General features: G+C 51.5%; 1 protein-coding gene across 1 annotated transcript in view; it reads left to right on the top strand.

Annotated features, from left to right (window-relative positions):
- LOC122546276 (solute carrier family 2, facilitated glucose transporter member 4-like) overlaps positions 1-27,501 on the top strand; it is a 177,927-nt gene that overhangs the window by 126,471 nt on the left and 23,955 nt on the right. The window contains exons 8-9 of the mRNA XM_087982704.1: positions 701-805; positions 5,021-5,122. Coding sequence (XP_087838830.1) covers positions 701-805; positions 5,021-5,122 — 207 coding nt within the window. The remainder of the gene's footprint in view (positions 1-700; positions 806-5,020; positions 5,123-27,501) is intronic.

Genomic DNA, 27,501 nt, shown 5'->3' with positions numbered 1-27,501 from the left:
CTCTCACAGGACAACTCCCTCACCTCTGGAAGCAATCTAGTGAACCTCCTCTGCACTGTCTCTAATGCAACTACACTCCTCTTCAGCTCGGACATCAAAACTGTGCACCATTCTCCAGGTGCAGTCCCATTAATGCCTAGTGCAGTGGCAGCAACTCCTCCCTACTTTTATACTCTATTCCTTGAGCAATAAGTGACCGGGTAAAAGAAGCGAGATTATTGAGGGGATGCCCAAGGCTGGATACTGAGAGGATCCTGCTTCTCCTGGGCAGATTCTTTTTATTATTCATTCACAAGACGTGGGTGACATTGCCTTCATTGCCAGTCCCTAGTTGCCCCTTGATTTGGTGGCGGTGAGCTGCTTTCTTGAACCGCTGCATGGGTTGATCCCCAATGTGCCATGTATTGTTGAAAAATAATGTAGGGCGAAGGTGAAGATAAATGCTGTCTGTCAGAGGGTCATTGGCAACAGTCTTCCCCAGTGAAGCTGGGTCAACAAGGCTGAGAGAGTCCGCTCTCTGATTGACAAGTAAGTCAAAGAATATTTGGTGGATTCAAGGCCGGAATCAGGCCAACCATTGAAGGGCTGAATGGCTTTTTCCAGATTCTCTTGCTGATCATCTTATGTTCTTTGAATCACCAAATGATTTTAATCAAATGGTTAATGCCTCTCTTTTTCACCTCTCTCTTTCTCCCACAAGGTTTTTTATTACTCGACCAGCATCTTCATTGGTATGGGCATCCAGCAGCCGGTCTACATCACCATTGGTGTTGGGATTATCAACACTGCTTTCACGGTGGTCTCTGTGAGTATACAAGGTGCTACTGATTCTGTGGAGAACACCCCATAGTGGCCAACATCAGCCCTGAACTGGGATTTTCTGAAATGACATTCCATTCAATCCTGGGACCTGGTGGGGGGTGGGGGTAAGAGGGAGCAGAGGGCTGCCTTCTTGCCTAGACTTGCCTTCCTGTGCCCCTCTCGGCACAAATCCGAAGGCTATTCACTGACGCAGCGCTTTCTGCCTCAGGGTGGGAAGGTAGTGGTCACTGCAGCTCATCGTACCCAGCAAGGTCACGCAAACTACAATGCGTCAATGACCTCCTGAATTTACAAGTTTGGTGATAACTATTGCCCAGGACAGCAGGGATATTGAATCATAGAATCCCTACAGTGCAGGGAGAGACCATTCGGCGCATCAGGTCTGCACCAATCATCTGAAGAGCATCCCACACAGCCCAGCCCCTCACTTTTGCACCATAACCCAGCATTTGCCACAGGTAAACCACCGAACCTACACATGTCCTGGACAACATGACCAACCCACCGAACCAGGACATCCCCTGGAGAGCACGACCAATCCACCGAACCTGCACATCCCCTGGACAGGATGACCAACGCACTGAACCTGCACATCCCTGGACTACATGACCAATCCACTGAACCTGCACATCCCCTGGACAGGATGACCAACGCACTGAACCTGCACATCCCTGGACTACATGACCAATCCACTGAACCTGTACATCCCTGGACTACATGACCAACCCATCGAACCTGCACATCCCCTGGACTACATGACCAATCCACCGAACCTGCACATCCCCTGGACTACATGACCAATCCACCGAACCTGCACATCCCTGGACAACATGACCAACTCACCGAACCTGCACATCCCTGGACTACATGACCAATCCACTGACCCTGCACATCCCTGGACTACATGACCAACCCACTGAACCTGCACATCCCTGGACTACATGACCAATCCACCGAACCTGCACATCCCCTGGACTACATGACCAATCCACTGAACCTGCACATCCCCTGGACTACATGACCAACCCACTGAACCTGCACATCCCCTGGAATACATGACCAATCCACCGAACCTGCACATCCCTGGACTACATGACCAATCCACCGAACCTGCACATCCCCAGGACAACATGACCAATCCACCGAACCTGCACATCCCCTGGACAACATTACCAACCCACCGAACCTGCACATCCCCTGGACTACATGACCAACCCACTGAACCTGCACATCCCTGGACTACATGACCAACCCACCGAACCTGCACATCCCTGGACTACATGACCAACCCACTGAACCTGCACATCCCTGGACTACATGACCAACCCACCGAACCTGCACATCCCTGGACTACATGACCAATCCACCGAACCTGCACATCCCTGGACTACATGACCAATCCACTAAACCTGCACATCCCCGGACTACATGACCAACCCACTGAACCTGCACATCCCTGGACTACATGACCAATCCACTAAACCTGCACATCCCTGGACAACATGACCAACCCACCGAACCTGCACATCCCTGGACAACATGACCACCCACTGAACCTGCACATCCCCTGGACTACATGACCAATCCACTAAACCTGCACATCCCTGGACAACATGACCAACCCACCGAACCTGCACATCCCTGGACTACATGACCAACCCACTGAACCTGCACATCCCTGGACTACATGACCAACCCACCGAACCTGCACATCCCTGGACTACATGACCAATCCACCGAACCTGCACATCCCTGGACTACATGACCAACCCACTGAACCTGCACATCCCTGGACTACATGACCAACCCACTGAACCTGCACATCCCTGGACTACATGACCAACCCACTGAACCTGCACATCCCTGGACTACATGACAATCCACCGAACCTGCACATCCCTGGACTACATGACCAATCCACCGAACCTGCACATCCCTGGACAGCATGACCAATCCACCGAACCTGCACATCCCTGGACTACATGACCAACCCACTAAACCTGCACATCCCCTGGACAGCATGACCAATCCACCGAATCTGCACATCCCCTGGACAGCATGACCACCCACTGAACCTGCACATCCCCTGGACTACTTGACCAATCCACCGAACCTGCACATCCCCTGGACTACTTGACCAATCCACCGAACCTGCACATCCCTGGACAACATGACCAATCCACCGAACCTGCACATCCCTGGACTACATGACCAATCCACCGAACCTGCACATCCCTGGACTACATGACCAATCCACCGAACCTGCACATCCCCTGGACTACATGACCAACCCACCGAACCTGCACATCCCTGGACTACATGACCAATCCACCGAACCTGCACATCCCTGGACTACATGACCAATCCACCGAACCTGCACATCCCCTGGACTACATGACCAACCCACCGAACCTGCACATCCCTGGACTACATGACCAATCCACCGAACCTGCACATCCCTGGACTACATGACCAATCCACCGAACCTGCACATCCCTGGACTACATGACCAATCCACCGAACCTGCACATCCCTGGACTACATGACCAATCCACCGAACCTGCACATCCCTGGACTACATGACCAATCCACCGAACCTGCACATCCCCTGGACTACATGACCAATCCACCGAACCTGCACATCCCTGGACTACATGACCAATCCACCGAACCTGCACATCCCCTGGACTACTTGACCAATCCACCGAACCTGCACATCCCTGGACAACATGACCAATCCACCGAACCTGCACATCCCTGGACAACATGACCAACCCACCGAACCTGCACATCCCTGGACTACATGACCAATCCACCGAACCTGCACATGCCTGGACTACATGACCAATCCACCGAACCTGCACATCCCTGGACTACATGACCAATCCACCGAACCTGCACATCCCCTGGACAACATGACCAACCCACCGAACCTGCACATCCTTGGACTACATGACCAATCCACCAAACCTGCACATCCCTGGACTACATGACCAATCCACCGAACCTGCACATCCCCTGGACAACATGACCAACCCACCGAACCTGCACATCCTTGGACTACATGACCAATCCACCGAACCTGCACATCCCCTGGACTACATGACCAACCCACTGAACCTGCACATCCCCTGGACTACATGACCAACCCACCGAACCTGCACATCCCTGGACTACATGACCAACCCACCGAACCTGCACATCCCCTGGACAACATGACCAACCCACCGAACCTGCACATCCCCTGGACTACATGACCAATCCACCGAACCTGCACATCCCTGGATTAATTGACCAATCCACCAAACCTGCACATCCCCTGGACTACATGACCAATCCACCGAACCTGCACATCCCTGCACTACATGACCAACCCACCGAATCTGCACATCCCCTGGACAACATGACCAACCCACCGAACCTGCACATCCCCTGGACTACATGACCAATCCACCGAACCTGCACATCCCTGGACTAATTGACCAATCCACTGAACCTGCACATCCCTGGACTAATTGACCAACCCACCGAACCTGCACATCCCTGGACTAGATGACCAATCCACCGAACCTGCACATCCCTGGACTACATGACCAATCCACCGAACCTGCACATCCCTGGACAACATGACCAATCCATCTAACCTGTACATATCTGGATAATATGACCAATCCATCTAACCCACACATCTCTCGATAATCGACCTAACCTGCACATTCCTGGAAAACATGACCAATCCACCTAACCTGCACGTCTTTGGGCTGTGGGAAGAAACCAGAGCTCCCTGACAGAATGTGCAAGCTCCACACAGACAGTCACCCGAGACTGGAATCAAACCCGGGTCCCTGACGCTGTTTGGCAGCGGTGCTAACCACTGAGCCACCGTGCCTCCCTGCTGGGCAGGGGGTGTATTGGATCGGGATTGATGTGGAGAGAGCTTTATTTTCAGTTTTCAAGAGTAGGGATAGATTTACCAAGAGTGTAGAGTGTGCTTCACTCTGTACCTAATGCCATGCTGTGAACAGTGTACTACACAGTGATCCTGGGACTGAGGGAGGGAACATTAGTTTGGGTTCCTGCTGTGGACTATGATTCCCCTGCTCCCACCCTCAGTGCAGTGATCTGTTCTCTAGTTCGAGTCTGGAAAGGCTTCCAGGATTTGAACTGAAGCTGTCTCCCTGTTTTTCCTGCTGGGTAGTTATTCCTGGTGGAGAGGATGGGACGTCGGACACTCCACCTGCTGGGATTGGCTGGAATGAGCGGCTGTGCATTCACCATGACCGTTTCCTTGGCATTGCTGGTGAGTAACCGTCCGCTCACCATCCGGCACTTTGTACGGGTAGTTCTAGGATAATGGCGCCTTCTGGCTGCGTGATTTGGCTAACCCGTGGCTGAACAATTACGGAATGGTATTCCGAAGAGCGTTCAGCTCCATTGGCAAGACCGCATTTCCGGAAGGGACCGGTTTGTGCGCTTCATTCTGTGCATGCGCTGATGTGCGTGCCGAAACATTTGCGCCGTTCTGCGCAGGTGCCGACGTTCTTGCGTTTTGTTCACGTGCTGGTGTCTGCACATGCCTAACGTTGGTGTCGGGCTACGTGTTGTTCTGCGCTTGCGCAAACGCAAGCTGCTGACAGATCTACTCCCTGTGGGAGGTGCTGTACAGAGAGCAGCTTTCCTGCATTTCTTTTAAAATGTACTGTGTTAAATTTACTTGGGCGTCTTTAATAAATAGGCTGTGCTACACTTAGCATTAGACATTTGGGTGGTTTTTGACCGACCGTGAGTAATATTTTCTGCTGGTCTGCCCCTAACCCCCTTCTCCAATAGGCCCCATTATTTCGATTTAGCGATTTTCTACGAAGCGAGATTTCACTGGAACGCAGCTACAGCAGTATCGGAGGACCATCTGCAGCTGCTCAGTGTTAATTCCTTTTCTTATCAGCTCCCAGCATGGGAGGGAGGCCATACAGCCCACAATGCCTCTTCTTCCCCTCACTCTCTCAATTACTCTCCATTTCTCCCGCTTCCCTACAATAACCCCCCAAAACATTTCTTCTGCACGAACCTATCTATTCCCCCTTTGGGAACATTTTGAGAAGCCCACCCTCTGGTGCTCCACACCCCAGCCTCTACCACTGCTGCAGATTCTCTTTTCAGACACATCTGTCAATGGATTCCCTTCGATCTGTTGGACATTCACTCTCTCCCACCAATGTTTAGCATTCTCACTCTCTCCTATCATTCTCTCTTGCTCTCTCTCTCTTTCTGTCTCCCTTGTGTTTGACCTTCTTTCTCTCTTTCCCCTATGTTTGAGCTTTACTCCCTTTCACTGTTTGACCTTCTCCCTCTGTTTCCCTGTGTTTAACCCTCTCTCTCTGTCTCCCTGTGTTTGACCCTCTCTCTCTCTGTCTCCCTGTGTTTGACCTTCTCTCTCTGTCTCCCTGTGTTTGACCATCTCTCTCTGTCTCCCTGTGTTTGACCCTCTCTCTCTGTCTGTCTCCCTGTGTTTGACCCTCTCTCTCTCTGTCTCCCTGTGTTTGACCCTCTCTGTCTCTATCTCCCTGTGTTTGACTCTCTCCTTGTCTCCCTGTGTTTGACCCTCTCTCTCTGTCACCCTGTGTTTGACCCTCTCTCTCTGTCTCTGTCTCTCTGTGTTTGACCACCTCTCTATCTCCCAGTGTTTGACCCTCTCTCTGTCTCCCTGTGTTTGACCCTCTCTCGCTCTCTGTCTCCCTGTGTTTGACCCTCTCTCTCTCTGTCTCCCTGTGTTTGACCCTCTATCTCACTCTGTCTCTGTCTCTCTCTCCCTGTTTCCCTGTGTTTGACCCTCTCTCTCCCTGTCTCCTTCACTCTGTTTCCCTGTGTTTGACCCTCTCTCTGTTTCCGTGTTTGACCCTTTCTCTCTGTCACCCTGTGTTTGACCCTCACTGTCTCTGACTCCCTGTGTTTTATCTTCTCTCTCTCTCTGTCTCCCTGTGTTGGACCCTCTCTCTCTCTCCCTGTCTCCCTGTGTTTGACCCTCTCTCTCTGTCTCTCTGTGTTTGACCCTCTCTCTCTGTCTCCCTGTGTTTGACCCTCTATCTCACTCTGTCTCTGTCTCTGTCTCTCCCTGTCTCCTTGTGTTTGACTCTCTCTGTCCATGTCTCCCTGTGTTTGACCCTCTCTGTCTCTGTCTCCCTGTGTTTGACGCTCACTCTCTCTCTCTGTCTCCCTATGTTGGGCCCTCTCTCTCTCTCCCTGTCTCCCTGTGTTTGACCTTCTCTGTCTCTGTCTCCCTGTGTTTGACCCTCTCTTTCTGTCTCACTGTGTTTGACCCTCTCTCTTTCTCTCTCTATCTCCCCCTGTTATACCCTCTCTCTCTCTCTCGGTCTCCTTGTGTTTGACCCTCTCTCTCTGTCTCCCTGTGTTTGACCTTCTCTCTGTCTCTGTCTCCCTGTGTTTGACCCTCTCTCTGTCTCTGTCTCCCGGTGTTTGACCCTCACTCTCTCTGTCTCCCTGTGTTTGACCCTCTCTGTCTCTGTCTCCCTGTGTTTGACCCTCACTCTCCGTTTCCCTGTGTTTGACCCTCTCTCTCTGTCACCCTGTGTTTGACCCTCTCTCTCTCTGTCTCCCTGTGTTTGACCTTCTCTCTGTCTCTGTCTCCCTGTGTTTGACCCTCTCTCTGTCTCTGTCTCCCGGTGTTTGACCCTCACTCTCTCTGTCTCCCTGTGTTTGACCCTCTCTGTCTCTGTCTCCCTGTGTTTGACCCTCACTCTCCGTTTCCCTGTGTTTGACCCTCTCTCTCTGTCACCCTGTGTTTGACCCTCTCTGTCTCTGTCACCCTGTGTTTGACCCTCTCTGTCTCTGTCTCCCTGTGTTTGACCCTCTCTGTCTCTGTCTCCCTATGTTTGACCCTCACTCTCCGTTTCCCTGTGTTTGACCCTCTTTATCTCTATCTCCCTGTGTTTGACCCTCTCTGTCTCTGTCTCCCTGTGTTTGACCCTCTCTCTTTCTCTCTCTATCTCCCCCTGTTATACCCTCTCTCTCTCGGTCTCCTTGTGTTTGACCCTCTCTCTCTGTCTCCCTGTGTTTGACCTTCTCTCTCTCTCTGTCTCCCTGTGTTTGACCCTCTCTCTGTCTCTGTCTCCCGGTGTTTGACCCTCTCTCTCTCTTTCTCTCTGTGTTTGACCCTCTCTCTCTCTGTCTCCCTGTGTTTGACCCTCTCTCTCTCTCTATCTGCCTGTGTTTGACCCTCTCGCTCTCTCTCTATCTCGCTGTGTTTGACCCTCTCTCTGTCTCTCGGTCTCCCTGTGTTTGACACACTCTCTCTATCTCTGTCTCCCTGTGTTTGACCTTCTCTCTCTCTCCCTGTCTGCCTGTGTTTGACCCTCTCTCTCTCTTTCTCTCTGTGTTTGACATTCTCTCTCTCTCTCTCTCTCTCCCTGTTACCCTGTGCTTGACCCTCTCTCTCTCTCTGTCTCCCAGTATTTGACCCCCTCTCTCTCTGTCTCCCTGTGTTTGACCCTCTCTATCTCCCTGTGTTTGTCCCTCACTCTCTATCTCCCTGTGTTCGACCCTCTCTCTCCCTGTCTCCCAGTGTTTGACCCTCTCTGTCTCTGTCTCCCTGTGTTTGACCCTCTCTCTCTATCTCCCAGTGTTTGACCCTCTCACTCTGTCTCCCTGTGTTTGACCTCTCTCTCTATCTCCCCGTGTTTGACCCTCTCTCTCTCTCCATCGCCCAGTGTTTGAACTCTCTCCATGTCTCCCTGTGTTTGACCCTCTCTGTCTCTGTCTCCCTGTGTTTGACCCTCACTCTCCATTTCCCTGAGTTTGACCGTCTCTCTCTGTCGTCCTGTGTTTGACCCTCTCTCTCTGTCTCCCTGTGTTTGACCCTCTCTCTCTCTCCCTGTGTTTGACCCTCTCTCTGTCTCTGTCTCCCTGTGCTTGACCCTCTCTGTCTCTGTCTCCCTGTGTTTGACCCTCACTCTCTGTTTCCCTGTGTTTGACCCTCTCTCTCTGTCACCCTGTGTTTGACCCTCTCTGTCTCTGTCTCCCTTTGTTTGACCTTCTCTCTCTCTCTGTCTCCCTGTGTTTGACCCTCTCTCTCTCTGTCTCCCTGTGTTTGACCCCCTCTGTCTCTGTCTCCCTGTGTTTGACCCTCATTCTCCGTTTCCCTGTGTTTGACCCTCTCTCTCTGTCTCCCTGTGTTTGACCCTCTCTCTCTCTCTGTCTCTCTGTGTTTGACCCTCTCTCTCTGTCTCCCTGTGTTTGACCCTCTCTCTCTCTCTGTCTCTGTGTTTGACCCTCTCTCTCTGTCTCCCTGTGTTTGACCTTTTCTGTCTCTGTCTCCCTGTGGTTGACTCTCTCTGTCTCTATTTCCCTATGTTTGACCCTCTCTCTCTCTGTCTCTCTGTGTTTGACCCTCTCTCTCTCTGTCTCCCTATGTTTGATCCTCTCTCTCTCTATCTCCCTGTGTTTGACCTTCTCTCTCTCTCTCTATCTCCCTGTGTTTGACCCTCTTGCTCTCTCTCTATCTCCCTGTGTTTGACCCTCTCACTCTCTCTCGGGGTCTCCTTGTGTTTAATCCCTGCCCTCTCCCTCTCTCGGTCTCCCTGTGTTTGACCCTCTCGCTTTCTCTCTATCTCCCTGTGTTTGACCCTCTCTCTGTCTCTCGGTCTCCCTGTGTTTGACACACTCTCTCTATCTCTGTCTCCCTGTGTTTGACTTTCTCTCTCTCTCCCTGTCTGCCTGTGTTTGACCCTCTCTCTCAGTCTCTGTCTCCCTGTGTTTGACCTTCTCTCTCTCTCTCTCCCCCTCTTTCCCTGTGCTTGACCCTCTCTCTCTCTGTCTCCCAGTGTTTGACCCCCTCTCTCTGACTCCCTGTGTTTGACCCTGTCTATCTCTGTCTCCGTGTTTGACCTTCTCTCTCTGTCTCCCTGTGTTTGACCCTCTCTATCTCCCTGTCTCCCAGTGTTTGACCCTCTCTGTCTCTGTCTCCCTGTGTTAGACCCTCTCTCTGTCTCCCTGTGTTTTACCCTCTCGTCTCTGTCTCCCTGTGTTTGGCTCTCTCTGTCTCCATCTCCCTGTGTTTGACCCTCTATCTCTGTCTCCATCTCCCTGTGTTTGACTCTCTCTCTCTCTCTCTCACTCTCCCTGTCTCCCTGTGTTTGACCCTCTATTTCTGTCTCTGTCTCCCTGTGTTTGACCTTCTCTGTCTCTCTCTCTCTCCCTGTCTCCTTGTGCTTGACCTTCTCTCTCTCTCTATCGCCCTGTGTTTGACCCTATCTCTGTCTTCCTGTTTTTGACCGTCTCTCTCTATCTCCCTGTTTTTGTCCCTCTCTGTCTCCCTGTGTTTGACCCTCTCTGTCTCTGTCTCCCAGTATTTGAACTCTGTCCCTGTCTCCTTGTATTTGACTCTCTCTCTGTCTCCCTGTGATTGACCTCTCTGTCTCTGTCTCCCTGTGTTTGACCCTCTCTCTTCGTCTCCCTGTGTTTGACTCTCTCTCTCTCTATCTTCCTGTGTTTGACTCTCTCTCTCTCCCGTCTCCCTGTGCTTGACCCTCTATCTCTGTCTCTGTCTCCCATGTGTTTGACCCTCTCTGTCTATGTCTCTCTGTGTTTGTCCCTCACTCTCTCTCCATCTCCCAGTGTTTGAATTCTCTCCATGTCTCCTTGTGTTTGACCCTCTCTCTCTCTGTTTCCCTGTGTTTGACCCTCTATCTCACTCTGTCTCTGTCTCTGTCTCTTTCTCTCCCTGTCTCCCTGTGTTTGACCCTCTCTGTCAATGTCTCTCTCTGTTTGACCGTCTCTCTCTCTCTGTCTCCTTGTGTTTGACATTCTCTTTCTGTCTCCCAGTGTTTGACCCCCCCTCTCTCTCTCTGACTCCCTCTGTTTCACCTTCTCTCTCTCTATCTCCCTGTGTTTGTCCCTCTCTCTCTATCTCCCTGTGTTTGACCCTCTCTCTCTGTCTCCCTGTATTTGACCCTCTCTCTCTATCTCCCAGTGTTTGAACTCTCTCCCTATCTCCTTGTGTTTGAGCCTCTCGTCTCTGCCTCCCTGTGTTTGACCCTCTCTCTCTGTCTCCCTGAATTTGACCCTCTCGTGTCTGTCTCCCTGCGTTTGGCTCTCTCTGTCTCTCTGTGTTTGACCCTCTCTCTCTCTCTTTCTCTCTGTCTCTGTGTGCTTGACCCTCTCTCACTGTCTCTGTCTCCCTGTGTTTGACCCTCTCTCTCTGTCACCCTGTTTTTGTCCTTCTCTCTGTCTCCTTGTGTTTGTCCTCTCTCTCTCTCTCTCTTTCTCTCTGTGTGTCTGTGTGTTTGACCCTCTCTCTCTGTCTCTGTTTCCCTGTGTTTGACCCTCTCTCTCTGTCTCTGTCTCCCTGTGTTTGACCTCTCTCTCTGTCTCCCTCTGTCTGACACTCTCTCTCACCCTATCTCTCCGTGTTTGACCCTCTCTCTCTGTCACCCTGCTTTTGACCTTCTCTCTCTCGCATTGTGTTTGTCCCTCTCTCTCTCCCTTTCTCTCTGTCTCTGTGTGTTTGACCCTCTCTCTGTCTCTGTCTCCCTCTGTCTGACACTCTCTCTCTCTCTCGCTGTCTCCCTGTGTTTGACTCTCTCTCCCTTTCTCTCTCTCTCTCTCTCTCTCACCCTGTCTCCCTGTGTTTGACCCTTTGTCTCTGTCTCCCTGTGTTTGACCCCCTCTCTCTCTCTCTCTCTCTGTGTTTGACCTCTCTCTCTCTCTCTCTCTCTCCCCCGTCTCCCTGTGTTTGTCCCCCTCTCTCTCTGACTCCCTGTGTTTGACCTTCTCTCTCCCTCGCTCTCTATCTCCCTGTGTTTGACCATCTCTCTCTATCTCCCAGTGTTTGAACACTCTCCTTGTCTACTTGTGGTTAATCCTCTCGTCTCTGTCTCCCTGTGTTTGACACTTTTTGTCTCTGTCTCCCTGTGTTTGACCCTCACTCTCTCTCTCTGTCTCCCTGTGTTTGACCTTCTCTCTCTCTCCCTGCATCCCTATGTTTGACCCTCTCTGTCCACGTCTCTATGCGTTTGACCATCTCTCTCTCTCTGTCTCCCTGTGTTTGACCCTCACTCTCTCTGTCTCCCTGTGTTTGACCCTCTCTCTCTGTCTGTCTCCCTGTGTTTGACCTTGTCTCTCTCTCTCTCCCTGTCTCCCTGTGTTTGACCCTCTCTGTCCACGTCTCTCTGTGTTTGACCCTCTCTGTCTCTGTCTCCCAGTATTTGAACTCTCTCCCTGTCTCCTTGTGTTTGACCCTCTCTCTGTCTCCCTGTGTTTGACCCTCTCGTCTCTGTCTCACTGTGTTTGGCCCTCTCTCTCTCTGTCTCCCTGTGTTTGACCCTCTCTCTCTCTCTCTCTCTCTCTCTCGGTCTCCCTGTGTTTGACCCTTTCTCTCCGTCTCCCTGTGTTTGACCCTCTCTCTCTCTCCATGTATCCCATGTGTTTGACCCTGTCTGTCTCTGTCTCCCTGTGTTTGACCTTCTCTCTTTCTGGCCCCTGTGTTTGACCCTCTCTGTCTCTGTCTCTGTGTTTGACCCTCTCTCTCTATCTCCGTGATTGACCTCTCTGTCTCTGTCTCCCTGTGTTTGACCCTCTCTCTCTCCGTCTCCCTGTGTTTGACTCACTCTCTCGATCTTCCTGTGTTTGACCTCTGTCTCTCTCTCTCCCTATGTTTGACCCTCTCTCTGTCTGTCTCCCTGTGTTTGACCTTGTCTCTCCCTCTCTCGCTGTCTCCCTGTGTTTGACCTTGTCTCTCCCTCTCTCCCTGTCTCCCCGTGTTTGACCCACTCTGTCCACGTCTCTCTGTGTTTGACCATCTCTCTCTCTATCTCCCTGTGTTTGACCCTCTCTCTCTGTCTCCCTGTGTTTGACCGTGTCTCTCTCTCTGTCTCCCTGTCTCCCTGTGTTTGACCCTCTCTCTCTGTCTCTGTCTCCATGTGTTTGACCTTCTCTTTCTATCTCTCCCTGTTTCCCTGAGCTTGACCCTCTCTCACTGTCTCTGTCTCCCTGTGTTTGACCTTCTCTGTCTGTCTCCCTGTGTTTGGCCCTCTCTCTCCCTGTCTCCCAGAGATAGACAGGGTCAAACACTGGGAGACAGAGAGAGAGAGTGAGAGAGAGAGAGGGTCAAGCACAGTGAGACAGAGACAGAGATAGAGGGTCAAACACAGGGAGACAGGGAGAGTGAGAGAGAGAGAGAGTCAAACACAGGGAGATGGAGACGAGAGGGACAAACACAGGGAGACAGAGAGAGGATCAAACACAGGGAGACAGAGACAGAGAGGGTCAAACACTGGGAGACAGGGAGAGAGATGGTCAAACATAGGGAGACAGAAAGAGAAGGTCTCCCTGTGTTTGACCCTCTCTCTGTCTCCCTGTGTTTGTCCCTCTCGTCTCCATCTCCCTGTGTTTGACTCTCTCTCTCTCTCACTCTCCCTGTCTCCCTGTGTTTGACCCTCTATCTCTGTCTCTGTCTCACTGTGCTTGACCCTCTCTCTCTCTCACTCTCTTTCTCTGTCTCCCAGTGTTTGACCCTGTCTATCTCTGTCTCCCTGTTTTTGACCCTCTCTCTATCTCCCTGTGTTTGTCCCTCTCTATCTCCCTGTGTTTGACCCTGTCTGTCTCTCTATGTTTGAAACCCTCTCTGTCTCTGTCTCCCCGTGTTTGAACTCTCTCCCTGTCTCCTTGTGTTTGACCCTCTCTCTGTCTCCCTGTGTTTGACCCTCTCGTCTCTGTCTCACTGTGTTTGACCCTCTCTCTCTCTCTCTCTCCATGTCTCCCATGTGTTTGACTCTCTCTCCCTCTGTCTCTGTCTCCCTGTGTTTGACTCTCTCTCCCTCTGTCTCCCTGTGTTTGACTCGCTCTCTCTCCATCTCCCTGTGTTTGACTCTCTCTCTCTATCTCCCTGTGTTTGACTCTCTCTATCTCTGTCTCCCTGTGTTTGACTCTCTCTATCTCTGTCTCCCTGTGTTTGACTCTCTGACCCTCTCTATCTCCATGTGTTTGACCCTTTCTGTTTCTCTCTCCCTGTGTTTGACCCTCTCTCTCTCTCTCTCACTCTCCCTGTCAACCGTGTTTGACCCTCTCTCTCTGTCTCTGTCTCCCTGTGTTTGACCTTCTCTGTCTCTGTCTCCCTGTGTTTGACCCTCTCTCTCACTCTCCCTGTCTCCCGTGTTTGACCCTCTCTCTCTGTCCCTGTCTCCCTGTGTTTGACCCTGTCTATCTCTGTCTCCCTGTTTGACCCTCTCTCTCTGTCTCCCTGTGTTTGACCCTCTCGTCTCTGTCTCCGTGTTTGGCTCTCTCTGTCTCCATCTCCCTGTGTTTGACTCTCTCACTCTCACTCTCTCTCCCTGTCTTCCTGTGTTTGACCCTCTCTCTCTCTCTCTGTCTCCCAGTGTTTGACCTTCTCTCTCTCTCTGACTCCCTGTGTTTGACCCTGTCTATCTCTGTCTCTGTGTTTGACCTTCTCTCTCTGTCTCCCTATGTTTGACCATCTCCCTCCCTGTCTCCCAGTGTTTGATCCTCTCTGTCTCTGTCTCCCTGTGTTTGACCCTCTAGTCTCCATCTCCCTGTGTTTGACTCTCTCTCTCTCTCACTCTCCCTGTCTCCCTGTGTTTGACCCTCTATCTCTGTCTCTGTCTCACTGTGCTTGACCCTCTCTCTCTCTCACTCTCCCTGTCTCCCTGTGTTTGACCCTCTATCTCTGTCTCCATCTCCCTGTGTTTGACTCTCTCTCTCTCTCACTCTCCCTGTCTCCCTGTGTTTGACCCTCTATCTCTGTCTCTGTCTCACTGTGCTTGACCCTCCCTCTCTCTCTGTCTCCCAGTGTTTGACCCTGTCTATCTCTGTCTCCCTGTTTTTGACCCTCTCCCTCTATCTCCCTGTGTTTGTCCCTCTCTATCTCCCTGTGTTTGACCCTGTCTGTCTCTCTGTGTTTGACCCTCTCTGTCTCTGTCTCCCAGTGTTTGAACTCTCTCCCTGTCTCCTTGTGTTTGACCCTCTCTCTGTCTCCCTGTGTTTGACCCTCTCGTCTCTGTCTCACTGTGTTTGACTCTCTCGGTCTCCCTGTGTTTGACCCTCTCTCTCTGTCTCACTGTGTTTGACTCTCTCTCCCTCTGTCTCCCTGTGTTTACCCGCTCTCTCTCCATCTCCCTGTGTTTGACTCTCTCTATCTCTGTCTCCCTGTGTTTGACTCTCTGACCCTCTCTATCTCCCTGTGTTTGACCCTTTCTGTTTCTCTCTCCCTGTGTTTGACCTTCTCTGTTTCTGTCTCCCTGTGTTTGACCCTCTCTCTCTCTCTCTCACACACTCTCCCTGTCTCCTGTGTTTGACCCTCTCTCTCTGTCTCTGTCTCCCTGTGTTTAACCCTCTCTCTCTGTCTGTATCCCTGTGCTTGACCTTCTCTCTCTCTATCCCTCTCCGTGTTTCCCTGTGTTTGACCCTCTCTCTCTGTCTCTGTCTCCCTGTGTTTGACCTTGTCTCTCTCTCTCTCTCTGTCTCCCACTGTTTGACCCCTCTCTCTCTGTCTCCCTGTGTTTGACCCTGTCTATCTCTGTCTCCCTGTTTGACCTTCTCTCTCTGTCTCCCTGTGTTTGACCCTCTCGTCTCTGTCTCCCTGTGTTTGGCTCTCTCTGTCTCCATCTCCCTGTGTTTGACTCTCTCTCTCTCACTCTCCCTGTCTCCCTGTGTTTGACCCTCTATCTCTGTCTCTGTCTCCATGTGTTTGACCCTCTCTCTCAGTCTCTGTCTCCCTGTGTTTGACCTTCTCTGTCTCTGTCTCCCTGTGTTTGACTCTCTGTCTCTCTCTCTCACTCTCCCTGTCTCCCTGTGTTTGACCCTCTATCTCTGTCTCTGTCTCCCTGTGTTTGACCTTCTCTGACTCTCTCTCTCTCTCTCTCTCTCCCCCTGTGCTTGACCCTCTCTCTCTCTCTCTCTGTCTCCCAATGTTTGACCTTCTCTCTCTCTCTATCTCCCTGTGTTTGTCCCCCTCTCTCTCTGACTCCCTGTGTTTGACCCTCTCTGTCTCTCTGTGTTTGACCCTCTCTGTCTCTGTCTCCCAGTGTTTGAACTCTATCCCTGTCTCCTTGTGTTTGACCTCTCTCTGTCTCCCTGTGTTTGACCCTCTCATCTCTGTCTCACTGTGTTTGACCCTCTCTCTCTCTCTGTCTCCCTGTGTTTGACCCTCTCTCTCTCTCTCTCTCGGTCTCCCTGTGTTTGACCCTCTCTCTCTCTCCATGACTCCCATGTGTTTGACCCTGTCTGACTCTATCTCCCTGTGTTTGACCTTCTCTCTCTCTGGCCCCCTGTGTTTGACTCTCTCTGTCTCTGTCTCTCTGTGTTTGACCCTCTCTCTCTATCTCCCTGTGATTGACCTCTCTGTCTCTGTCTCCCTGTGTTTGACACTCTCTCTCTCCGTCTCCCTGTGTTTGACACTCTCTCTCTCTCGATCTTCCTGTGTTTGACCCTCTGACTCTCTCTCTCCCTGTGTTTGACCCTCTATCTCTGTCCCCCTGTGTTTGACCTTGTCTCTCCCTCTCTCCGTCTCCCTGTGTTTGACACTCTCTCTCGATCTTCTTGTGTTTGACCCTCTCTCTCTCTCTCCTTGTGTTTGACCCTCTCTCTGTCTCCCTGTGTTTGACCCTCTCGTCTCTGTCTCACTGTGTTTGACTCTCTCGGTCTCCCTGTGTTTGACCCTCTCTCTCTGTCTCACTGTGTTTGACTCTCTCTCCCTCTGTCTCCCTGTGTTTACCCGCTCTCTCTCCATCTCCCTGTGTTTGACTCTCTCTATCTCTGTCTCCCTGTGTTTGACTCTCTGACCCTCTCTATCTCCCTGTGTTTGACCCTTTCTGTTTCTCTCTCCCTGTGTTTGACCTTCTCTGTTTCTGTCTCCCTGTGTTTGACCCTCTCTCTCTCTCTCTCACACACTCTCCCTGTCTCCTGTGTTTGACCCTCTCTCTCTGTCTCTGTCTCCCTGTGTTTAACCCTCTCTCTCTGTCTGTATCCCTGTGCTTGACCTTCTCTCTCTCTATCCCTCTCCGTGTTTCCCTGTGTTTGACCCTCTCTCTCTGTCTCTGTCTCCCTGTGTTTGACCTTGTCTCTCTCTCTCTCTCTGTCTCCCACTGTTTGACCCCTCTCTCTCTGTCTCCCTGTGTTTGACCCTGTCTATCTCTGTCTCCCTGTTTGACCTTCTCTCTCTGTCTCCCTGTGTTTGACCCTCTCGTCTCTGTCTCCCTGTGTTTGGCTCTCTCTGTCTCCATCTCCCTGTGTTTGACTCTCTCTCTCTCACTCTCCCTGTCTCCCTGTGTTTGACCCTCTATCTCTGTCTCTGTCTCCATGTGTTTGACCCTCTCTCTCAGTCTCTGTCTCCCTGTGTTTGACCTTCTCTGTCTCTGTCTCCCTGTGTTTGACTCTCTGTCTCTCTCTCTCACTCTCCCTGTCTCCCTGTGTTTGACCCTCTATCTCTGTCTCTGTCTCCCTGTGTTTGACCTTCTCTGACTCTCTCTCTCTCTCTCTCTCTCTCCCCCTGTGCTTGACCCTCTCTCTCTCTCTCTCTGTCTCCCAATGTTTGACCTTCTCTCTCTCTCTATCTCCCTGTGTTTGTCCCCCTCTCTCTCTGACTCCCTGTGTTTGACCCTCTCTGTCTCTCTGTGTTTGACCCTCTCTGTCTCTGTCTCCCAGTGTTTGAACTCTATCCCTGTCTCCTTGTGTTTGACCTCTCTCTGTCTCCCTGTGTTTGACCCTCTCATCTCTGTCTCACTGTGTTTGACCCTCTCTCTCTCTCTGTCTCCCTGTGTTTGACCCTCTCTCTCTCTCTCTCTCGGTCTCCCTGTGTTTGACCCTCTCTCTCTCTCCATGACTCCCATGTGTTTGACCCTGTCTGACTCTATCTCCCTGTGTTTGACCTTCTCTCTCTCTGGCCCCCTGTGTTTGACTCTCTCTGTCTCTGTCTCTCTGTGTTTGACCCTCTCTCTCTGTCTCCCTGTGTTTGACACTCTCTCTCTCCGTCTCCCTGTGTTTGACACTCTCTCTCTCTCGATCTTCCTGTGTTTGACCCTCTGTCTCTCTCTCTCCCTGTGTTTGACCCTCTATCTCTGTCCCCCTGTGTTTGACCTTGTCTCTCCCTCTCTCCGTCTCCCTGTGTTTGACACTCTCTCTCGATCTTCTTGTGTTTGACCCTCTCTCTCTCTCTCCCTGTGTTTGACCCTCTCTCTCTGTCTGTCTCCCTGTGTTTGACCTTGTCTCTCCCTCTCTCGCTGTCTCCCTGTGTTTGACCTTGTCTCTCCCTCTCTCCCTGTCTCCCTGTGTTTGACCCTCTCTATCCACGTCTCTCTGTGTTTGACCATCTCTCTCTCTCTGACTCCCTGCGTTTGACCCTCACTCTCTCTCTCTGTCTCCCTGTGTTTGACCCTTTCTGTTTCTCTCTCCCTGTGTTTGACCTTCTCTGTTTCTGTCTCCCTGTGTTTGACCCTCTCACTCTCCCTGTCTCCTGTGTTTGACCCTCTGTCTCTGTCTCTGTCTCCCTGTGTTTAACCCTCTCTCTCTGTCTGTATCCCTGTGCTTGACCTTCTCTCTCTCTCTCTCTCTCCCTGTTTCCCTGTGTTTGACCCTTTCTCTCTGTCTCTGTCTCCCTGTGTTTGACACACTCTCTCTCGATCTTCCTGTGTTTGACCCTCTGTCTCTCTCTCTCCCTGTGTTTGACCCTCTATCTCTGTCTCTGTCTCCCTGTGTTTGACCTTGTCTCTCCCTCTCTCCCTGTCTCCCTGTGTTTGACCCTCTCTGTCCACGTCTCTCTGTGTTTGACCATCTCTCTCTCTCTGTCTCCCTGTGTTTGACCCTCACTCTCTCTCTGTCTCCCTGTGTTTGACCCTCTCTCTCAGTCTCTGTCTCCCTGTGTTTGACCTTTCTCTCTCTCTCTCTCCCTGTTTCCCTGCGCTTGACCCTCTCTGTCTCTGTCTCCCTGTGTTTGACCTTCTCTGTCTGTCTCCCTGTGTTTGGCCCTCTCTCTCCCTGTCTCCCAGTGTTTGACCCTCTCTGACTCTGTCTCCCTGTGTTTGACCCTCTCCCTGTCTCCCTGTGTTTGACCCTCACTCTCTCTCTGTCTCCCTGTGTTTGACCCTCTCTCACTGTCTGTCTCCCTGTGTTTGACCTTGTCTCTCTCTCTGACTCCCTGTATTTCACCTTCTCTCTCTCTATCTCCCTGTGTTTGACCCTCTTTCTCTCTGTCTCCCTGTATTTGACCCTCTCTCTCTCTATCTCCCAGTGTTTGAATTCACTCCCTATCTCCATGTGTTTGACCCTCTCTCTCTGTCTCCCTGTGTTTGACCCTCTCGTCTCTGTCTCCCTGTGTTTGGCTCTCTCTATCTCTCTGTGTTTGACCCTCTAGTCTCTGTCTCACTGTGTTTGACCCTCTCTCTCTCTATTTCCCTGTGTTTGAATTCACTCCCTATCTCCTTGTGTTTGACCCTCTCGTCTCTGTCTCCCTGTGTTTGGCTCTCTCTATCTCTCTGTGTTTGACCCTCTCTCTCTATCTCCCTGTGTTTGACCCTCACTCTCTATCTCCCTGTGTTTGACCTCTCTCTCTCAGTCTCCCTCTGTCTGACACTCTCTCTCTCTTTCTCCCTGTCTCCCTGTGTTTGACCCTCACTCTCTGTCTCCCTGCGTATGAGCTATCTCTTTCGGTCTCCCAGTGTTTGACCCTCTCTCTGTCACCCTGTTTTTGACCTTCTCTCTGTCTCCTTGTGTTTGTCCCTCTCTCTCTCTCTTTCTCTCTGTCTCTGTGTGTCTGTGTGTTTGACCCTCTCTCTCTGTGTCTCTTCCTGTGTTTGACCCTCTCGTCTCCATCTCCCTGTGTTTGACTTTCTCTCTCTCTCTCTCCCTGTCTCCCTGTGTTTGACCCTCCCTCTCTCTCTTTCTCTCTGTCTGTGTGTGCTTGACCCTCTCTCACTGTCTCTGTCTCCCTGTGTTTGACCCTCTCGTCTCTGTCTCACTGTGTTTGACCCTCTGTCTCTCTCTGTCTCTCTGTGTTTGACCCTCTCTCTCTCCCTCTCTCGGTCTCCCTGTGTTTGACCCTCTCTCTCTCCATGTCTCCCATGTGTTTGACCCTGTCTGTCTCTGTCTCCCTGTGTTTGACCTTATCTCTCTCTGGCCCCATGTGTTTGACCCTCTCTGTCTCTGTCTCTCTGTATTTGACTCTTTCTCTCTCTCTCTCTCTCTCTCTCCCTGTCTCCCTGTGTTTGACCCTCTCTCTCTCTCTCTTTCTCTCCGTCTCTGTGTGCTTGTCCCTCTCTCACTGTCTCTGTCTCCCTGTGTTTGACACTCTCTCTGTCGCCTTGTTTTTGACCTTCTCTCCTCCTGTGTTTGACCCTCTCTCTCTATCTTCCTGTGTTTGACCCACTCTCTGTGTCTGTTTCCCTGTGTTTGACTCTCTCTCTCGCTCTCTCTCTCTCTCTGTCTCCCTGTGTTTGACCTCTCTCTCTGTCTCCCTGTGTTTGACCTTCTCTCTCTCTCTCTCTCTCCCTGTCTCCCTGTGTTTGACCCTCTCTCTCTTTCTCTGTCTCCCTGTGTTTGTCCCTCTCTCTGTCTCCATGTGTTTGACTCTCTCTCTCTCTCTCCCTGTCTCCTTGTGTTTGACACTCTATCTCTGCCTCTGTCTCCCTGTGTTTGACCCTCTCTCTCTCTGTCTCCCAGTGTTTGACCTTCTCTCCCTCTATGTCCCTGTGTTTGACCCTGTCTATCTCTGTCTCTCTGTTTTTGACCCCCTCTCTCTCTATCTCCCTGTGTTTGTCCCTCTCTATCTCCCTGTGTTTGACCCTCTCTGTCTCTGTCTCCCAGTGTTTGAACTCTCTCCCTGTCTCCTTGTTTTTGACCCTCTCTCTGTCTCCCTGTGTTTGACCTTCTCTCTCTCTGTCTCACTGTGTTTGACCTTCTCTCTCTCTCTCTCTCTCTCTCTCTCTCTGTCTCCCTGTGTTTGACTCTCTCTCTCTCTCTCTGTTTGACCCTCTCGTCTCTGTCTGACTGTGTTTGACCCTCTCTCTCTCTCTCTCTCTCTCTCTCTCTGTCTCCCTCTGTCTGACACTCTCTCTCTCTCTCCCTGTCTCCCTGTGTTTGACCCTCACTCTCTGTCTCCCTGCGTACGAGCTATCTCTTTCGGTCTCCCTGTATTTGACCCTCTCTCTGTGTCTTCCTGTGTTTGACCCTCTCTGTCTCTCCATCTCCCAGTGTTTGAACTCTTTCCATGTCTCTGTGTTTGACCCTCTCTCTCTCTCTCTATCGCCCTGTGTTTGTCCCACTCTCTTTGTCTCCCTCTGTTTGACCCTCACTCTCTCCCTCTGTCTCCCTGTGTTTGACCCCCTCTCTCTCTGTCTGTCTCCCTGTGTTTGACCTTCTCTGTCCATGTCTCTGTGTTTGACCATCTCTCTCTGTCTCCCTGTGTTTGACCCTCTCTCTCTCTCTCTCTCTCTGTCTCCCTGTGTTTGACCTTCTCTCTCTGTCTGTCTCCCTGTGTTTGACCTTGTCTCTCTCTCCCTGTCTCCCTGTGTTTGACCCTCTCGTCTCTGTCTCACTGTGTTTGACCCTCTCTCTCTCTATTTCCTTGTGTTTGAATTCACTCCCTATCTCCTTGTGTTTGACCCTCTCGTCTCTGTCTCCCTGTGTTTGGCTCTCTCTATCTCTCTGTGTTTGACCCTCTCTCTCTATCTCCCTGTGTTTGACCCTCACTCTCTATCTCCCTGTGTTTGACCTCTCTCTCTCAGTCTCCCTCTGTCTGACACTCTCTCTCTCTCTTTCTCCCTGTCTCCCTGTGTTTGACCCTCACTCTCTGTCTCCCTGCGTATGAGCTATCTCTTTCGGTCTCCCAGTGTTTGACCCTCTCTCTGTCACCCTGTTTTTGACCTTCTCTCTGTCTCCTTGTGTTTGTCCCTCTCTCTCTCTTTCTCTCTGTCTCTGTGTGTCTGTGTGTTTGACCCTCTCTCTCTGTGTCTCTTCCTGTGTTTGACCCTCTCATCTCCATCTCCCTGTGTTTGACTTTCTCTCTCTCTCTCTCTCTCCCTGTCTCCCTGTGTTTGACCCTCCCTCTCTCTCTTTCTCTCTGTCTGTGTGTGCTTGACCCTCTCTCACTGTCTCTGTCTCCCTGTGTTTGACCCTCTTGTCTCTGTCTCACTGTGTTTGACCCTCTGTCTCTCTCTGTCTCTCTGTGTTTGACCCTCTCTCTCTCTCTCTCTCGGTCTCCCTGTGTTTGACCCTCTCTCTCTCCATGTCTCCCATGTGTTTGACCCTGTCTGTCTCTGTCTCCCTGTGTTTGACCTTATCTCTCTCTGGCCCCATGTATTTGACCCTCTCTGTCTCTGTCTCTCTGTATTTGACTCTTTCTCTCTCTCTCTCTCTCCCTGTCTCCCTGTGTTTGACCCTCTCTCTCTCTCTCTTTCTCTCCGTCTCTGTGTGCTTGTCCCTCTCTCACTGTCTCTGTCTCCCTGTGTTTGACACTCTCTCTGTTGCCTTGTTTTTGACCTTCTCTCTCCCTGTGTTTGACCCTCTCTCTCTATCTTCCTGTATTTGACCCACTCTCTGTGTCTGTTTCCCTGTGTTTGACTCTCACTCTCGCTCTCTCTCTCTCTCTGTCTCCCTGTGTTTGACCTCTCTCTCTCTGTCTCCCTCTGTCTGACACTCTCTCTCTCTCTCACCCTATCTCCCTGTGTTTGACCTCTCTCTCTGTCTCCCTCTGTCTGACACTCTTTCTCTCACCCTATCTCCCTGTGTTTGACCCTTTCTCTCTGTCTCATGTGTTTGTCCCTCTCTCTTTCTCTCTGTCTTTGTGTGTTTGACCCTTTCCCTCTCTCTTTCTCTCAGTCTCAGTGTGTTTGACCCTCTCTCTGTCTCTGTCTCCCTCTGTATGACACTCTCTCTCTCTCTGTGTTTGACCCCCTCTCTCTCTCTGACTCCCTGTGTTTGACCTTCTCTCTCTCTCTCTCTCTATCTCCCTGTGTTTGACCCTCTCTCTATCTCCCAGTGTTTGAACTCTCTCCCTGTCTCCTTCTGGTTGACCCTCTGGTCTCTGCCTACCTGTGTTTGACCCTCTCTCTCCCTGTCACCCTGTGTTTGACCCTCTCTGTCAATGTCTCCCTGTATTTGACCCTCTCTCTCTCTGTCTCCCTGTGTTTGACCCTCTCTCTCACTGTCTACCTGTGTTTGACTCTCTCTCTGTCTCCCTGTGTTTGACCCTCACTCTATGTCTCCCTGTGTTTGACCCTCACTCTCTCTCTCTGTCTCCCTGTGTTTGACCCTCTCTCTCTCTGTCTGTCTCCCTGTGTTTGACCTTGTCTCTCTCTCTCTCTGTCTCCCTGTGTTTGACCCTCTCTGTCCATGTCTCTCTGTGTTTGACCATCTCTCTCTCTGTCTCCCTGTGTTTGACCCTCACTCTCTCTGTCTCCCTGTGTTTGACCCTCTCTCTGTCTGTCTCCCTGTGCTTGACCTTGTCTCTCTCTCTCTTCTTGTCTCCCTGTGTTTGACCCTCTCTCTCAGTCTCTGTCTCCCTGTGTTTGACCCTCACTCTCTGTTTCCCTGCGTATGAGCTATCTCTTTCGGTCTCCCTGTGTTTGACCCTCTCTCTCTCCGTCTCCCTGTGTTTGACTCTCTCTCTTCCTCTCCAGGCCTCCCATGTGTTTGACCCTCTCCCTCTCTGTCTCTCTGTGTTTTACCTCCTCTCTCTCTCTCTCTCTCTCTCTGACTCCCCGTGTTTGACCTTCTCTCTCTCTCTCTCTCTCTCTCTCTCCCTGTGTTTGACCCTCTCTCTCTATCTCCCAGTGTTTGAAGTCTCTCCCTGTCTCCTTGTGCTTGACCCTCTCGTCTCTGCCTACCTGTGTTTGACCCTCTCTATCCATGTCTCCCTGTGTTTGACCCTCTCTGTGTCTCCCTGTGTTTGACCCTCTCTCCCTGTCTCCCTGTGTTTGACCCTCTCTCTCCCTGTCTCCCTGTGTTTGACCCTCTCTGTCCATGTCTCCCTGTGTTTGACCCTCTCTCTCTCTGTCTCCCTGTGTTTGACCCTCTCTCTCTGTCTCTCTGTGTTTGACCCTCTCTCTCTCTGTCTACCTGTGTTTGACTCTCTCTCTCTGTCTCCCTGTGTTTGACCCTCACTCTATGTCTCCCTGTGTTTGACCCTCACTCTCTCTCTCTGTCTCCCTGTGTTTGACCCACTCTCTCTGTCTGTCTCCCTGTGTTTGACCTTGTCTCTCTCTCTCTCTGTCTCCCTGTGTTTCACCCTCTCTGTCCATGTCTCTCTGTGTTTGACCATCTCTATCTCTCTGTCTCCCTGTGCTTGACCCTCTCTCTATGTCTGTCTCCCTGTGTTTGACCTTGTCTCTCTCTCTCTCTCTCTCTCTGTCTCCCTCTGTCTGACACTCTCTCTCTTTCTCCCTGTCTCCCTGTGTTTGACCCTCACTCTCTGTCTCCCTGCGTATGAGCATTCTCTTTTGGTCTCCCTGTGTTTGACCCTCTCTCTCTCCATCTCCCAGTGTTTGAACTCTCTCCCTGTCTCCCTGTGTTTGACCCTCTCTGTCCATGTCTCTGTGTTTGACTGTCCCTCTCTCGGTCTCTCTGTGTTTGACCCTCACTCTCTCTCTCTGTCTCCCTGTGCTTGACCCTCTCACTCTGTCTCTCTGTGTTTGACCTTCTCTCTCTGTCTCCCTGTGTTTGTCACTCAGTCTCTGTCTCCCTGTGTTTGACCTTCTCTTTCTCTCCCTGTCTCCCTGTGTTTGACCCTCTCTCTGTCTCTGTCTCCCTGTGTTTGACCTTCTCTCTCTCTCTCTCTCTCTATCTCCCTGTGTTTGACCCTCTCTCTATCTCCCAGTGTTTGAACTCTCTCCCTGTCTCCTTCTGGTTGACCCTCTGGTCTCTGCCTACCTGTGTTTGACCCTCTCTCTCCCTGTCACCCTGTGTTTGACCCTCTCTGTCAATGTCTCCCTGTATTTGACCCTCTCTCTCTCTGTCTCCCTGTGTTTGACCCTCTCTCTCACTGTCTACCTGTGTTTGACTCTCTCTCTGTCTCCCTGTGTTTGACCCTCACTCTATGTCTCCCTGTGTTTGACCCTCACTCTCTCTCTCTGTCTCCCTGTGTTTGACCCTCTCTCTCTCTGTCTGTCTCCCTGTGTTTGACCTTGTCTCTCTCTCTCTATGTCTCCCTGTGTTTGACCCTCTCTGTCCATGTCTCTCTGTGTTTGACCATCTCTCTCTCTGTCTCCCTGTGTTTGACCCTCACTCTCTCTGTCTCCCTGTGTTTGACCCTCTCTCTGTCTGTCTCCCTGTGCTTGACCTTGTCTCTCTCTCTCTTCTTGTCTCCCTGTGTTTGACCCTCTCTCTCAGTCTCTGTCTCCCTGTGTTTGACCCTCACTCTCTGTTTCCCTGCGTATGAGCTATCTCTTTCGGTCTCCCTGTGTTTGACCCTCTCTCTCTCCGTCTCCCTGTGTTTGACTCTCTCTCTTCCTCTCCAGGCCTCCCATGTGTTTGACCCTCTCCCTCTCTGTCTCTCTGTGTTTTACCTCCTCTCTCTCTCTCTCTCTCTCTCTGACTCCCCGTGTTTGACCTTCTCTCTCTCTCTCTCTCTCTCTCTCTCTCCCTGTGTTTGACCCTCTCTCTCTATCTCCCAGTGTTTGAAGTCTCTCCCTGTCTCCTTGTGCTTGACCCTCTCGTCTCTGCCTACCTGTGTTTGACCCTCTCTATCCATGTCTCCCTGTGTTTGACCCTCTCTGTGTCTCCCTGTGTTTGACCCTCTCTCCCTGTCTCCCTGTGTTTGACCCTCTCTCTCCCTGTCTCCCTGTGTTTGACCCTCTCTGTCCATGTCTCCCTGTGTTTGACCCTCTCTCTCTCTGTCTCCCTGTGTTTGACCCTCTCTCTCTGTCTCTCTGTGTTTGACCCTCTCTCTCTCTGTCTACCTGTGTTTGACTCTCTCTCTCTGTCTCCCTGTGTTTGACCCTCACTCTATGTCTCCCTGTGTTTGACCCTCACTCTCTCTCTCTGTCTCCCTGTGTTTGACCCACTCTCTCTGTCTGTCTCCCTGTGTTTGACCTTGTCTCTCTCTCTCTCTGTCTCCCTGTGTTTCACCCTCTCTGTCCATGTCTCTCTGTGTTTGACCATCTCTATCTCTCTGTCTCCCTGTGCTTGACCCTCTCTCTATGTCTGTCTCCCTGTGTTTGACCTTGTCTCTCTCTCTCTCTCTCTGTCTCCCTCTGTCTGACACTCTCTCTCTCTTTCTCCCTGTCTCCCTGTGTTTGACCCTCACTCTCTGTCTCCCTGCGTATGAGCATTCTCTTTTGGTCTCCCTGTGTTTGACCCTCTCTCTCTCCATCTCCCAGTGTTTGAACTCTCTCCCTGTCTCCCTGTGTTTGACCCTCTCTGTCCATGTCTCTGTGTTTGACTGTCTCTCTCTCGGTCTCTCTGTGTTTGACCCTCACTCTCTCTCTCTGTCTCCCTGTGCTTGACCCTCTCACTCTGTCTCTCTGTGTTTGACCTTCTCTCTCTGTCTCCCTGTGTTTGTCACTCAGTCTCTGTCTCCCTGTGTTTGACCTTCTCTTTCTCTCCCTGTCTCCCTGTGTTTGACCCTCTCTCTGTCTCTGTCTCCCTGTGTTTGACCCTTTGTCTCTGTCTCCCTGTGTTTGACCCCCTCTCTCTCTCTCTCTCTCTGTGTTTGACCTCTCTCTCTCTCTCTCTCTCTCCCCCGTCTCCCTGTGTTTGTCCCCCTCTCTCTCTGACTCCCTGTGTTTGACCTTCTCTCTCCCTCGCTCTCTATCTCCCTGTGTTTGACCATCTCTCTCTATCTCCCAGTGTTTGAACACTCTCCTTGTCTACTTGTGGTTAATCCTCTCGTCTCTGTCTCCCTGTGTTTGACACTTTTTGTCTCTGTCTCCCTGTGTTTGACCCTCACTCTCTCTCTCTGTCTCCCTGTGTTTGACCTTCTCTCTCTCTCCCTGCATCCCTATGTTTGACCCTCTCTGTCCACGTCTCTATGCGTTTGACCATCTCTCTCTCTCTGTCTCCCTGTGTTTGACCCTCACTCTCTCTGTCTCCCTGTGTTTGACCCTCTCTCTCTGTCTGTCTCCCTGTGTTTGACCTTGTCTCTCTCTCTCTCCCTGTCTCCCTGTGTTTGACCCTCTCTGTCCACGTCTCTCTGTGTTTGACCCTCTCTGTCTCTGTCTCCCAGTATTTGAACTCTCTCCCTGTCTCCTTGTGTTTGACCCTCTCTCTGTCTCCCTGTGTTTGACCCTCTCGTCTCTGTCTCACTGTGTTTGGCCCTCTCTCTCTCTGTCTCCCTGTGTTTGACCCTCTCTCTCTCTCTCTCTCTCTCTCTCGGTCTCCCTGTGTTTGACCCTTTCTCTCCGTCTCCCTGTGTTTGACCCTCTCTCTCTCTCCATGTATCCCATGTGTTTGACCCTGTCTGTCTCTGTCTCCCTGTGTTTGACCTTCTCTCTTTCTGGCCCCTGTGTTTGACCCTCTCTGTCTCTGTCTCTGTGTTTGACCCTCTCTCTCTATCTCCGTGATTGACCTCTCTGTCTCTGTCTCCCTGTGTTTGACCCTCTCTCTCTCCGTCTCCCTGTGTTTGACTCACTCTCTCGATCTTCCTGTGTTTGACCTCTGTCTCTCTCTCTCCCTATGTTTGACCCTCTCTCTGTCTGTCTCCCTGTGTTTGACCTTGTCTCTCCC

This window comes from Chiloscyllium plagiosum, unplaced genomic scaffold (assembly GCF_037043375.1).
Source record: "Chiloscyllium plagiosum isolate Xiang-an unplaced genomic scaffold, Cpla_swu_hap1 HiC_scaffold_44, whole genome shotgun sequence".
Classification (NCBI taxonomy): Eukaryota; Metazoa; Chordata; class Chondrichthyes; order Orectolobiformes; family Hemiscylliidae; genus Chiloscyllium; species Chiloscyllium plagiosum.
This window is presented reverse-complemented; position numbering and strand designations above follow the sequence as displayed.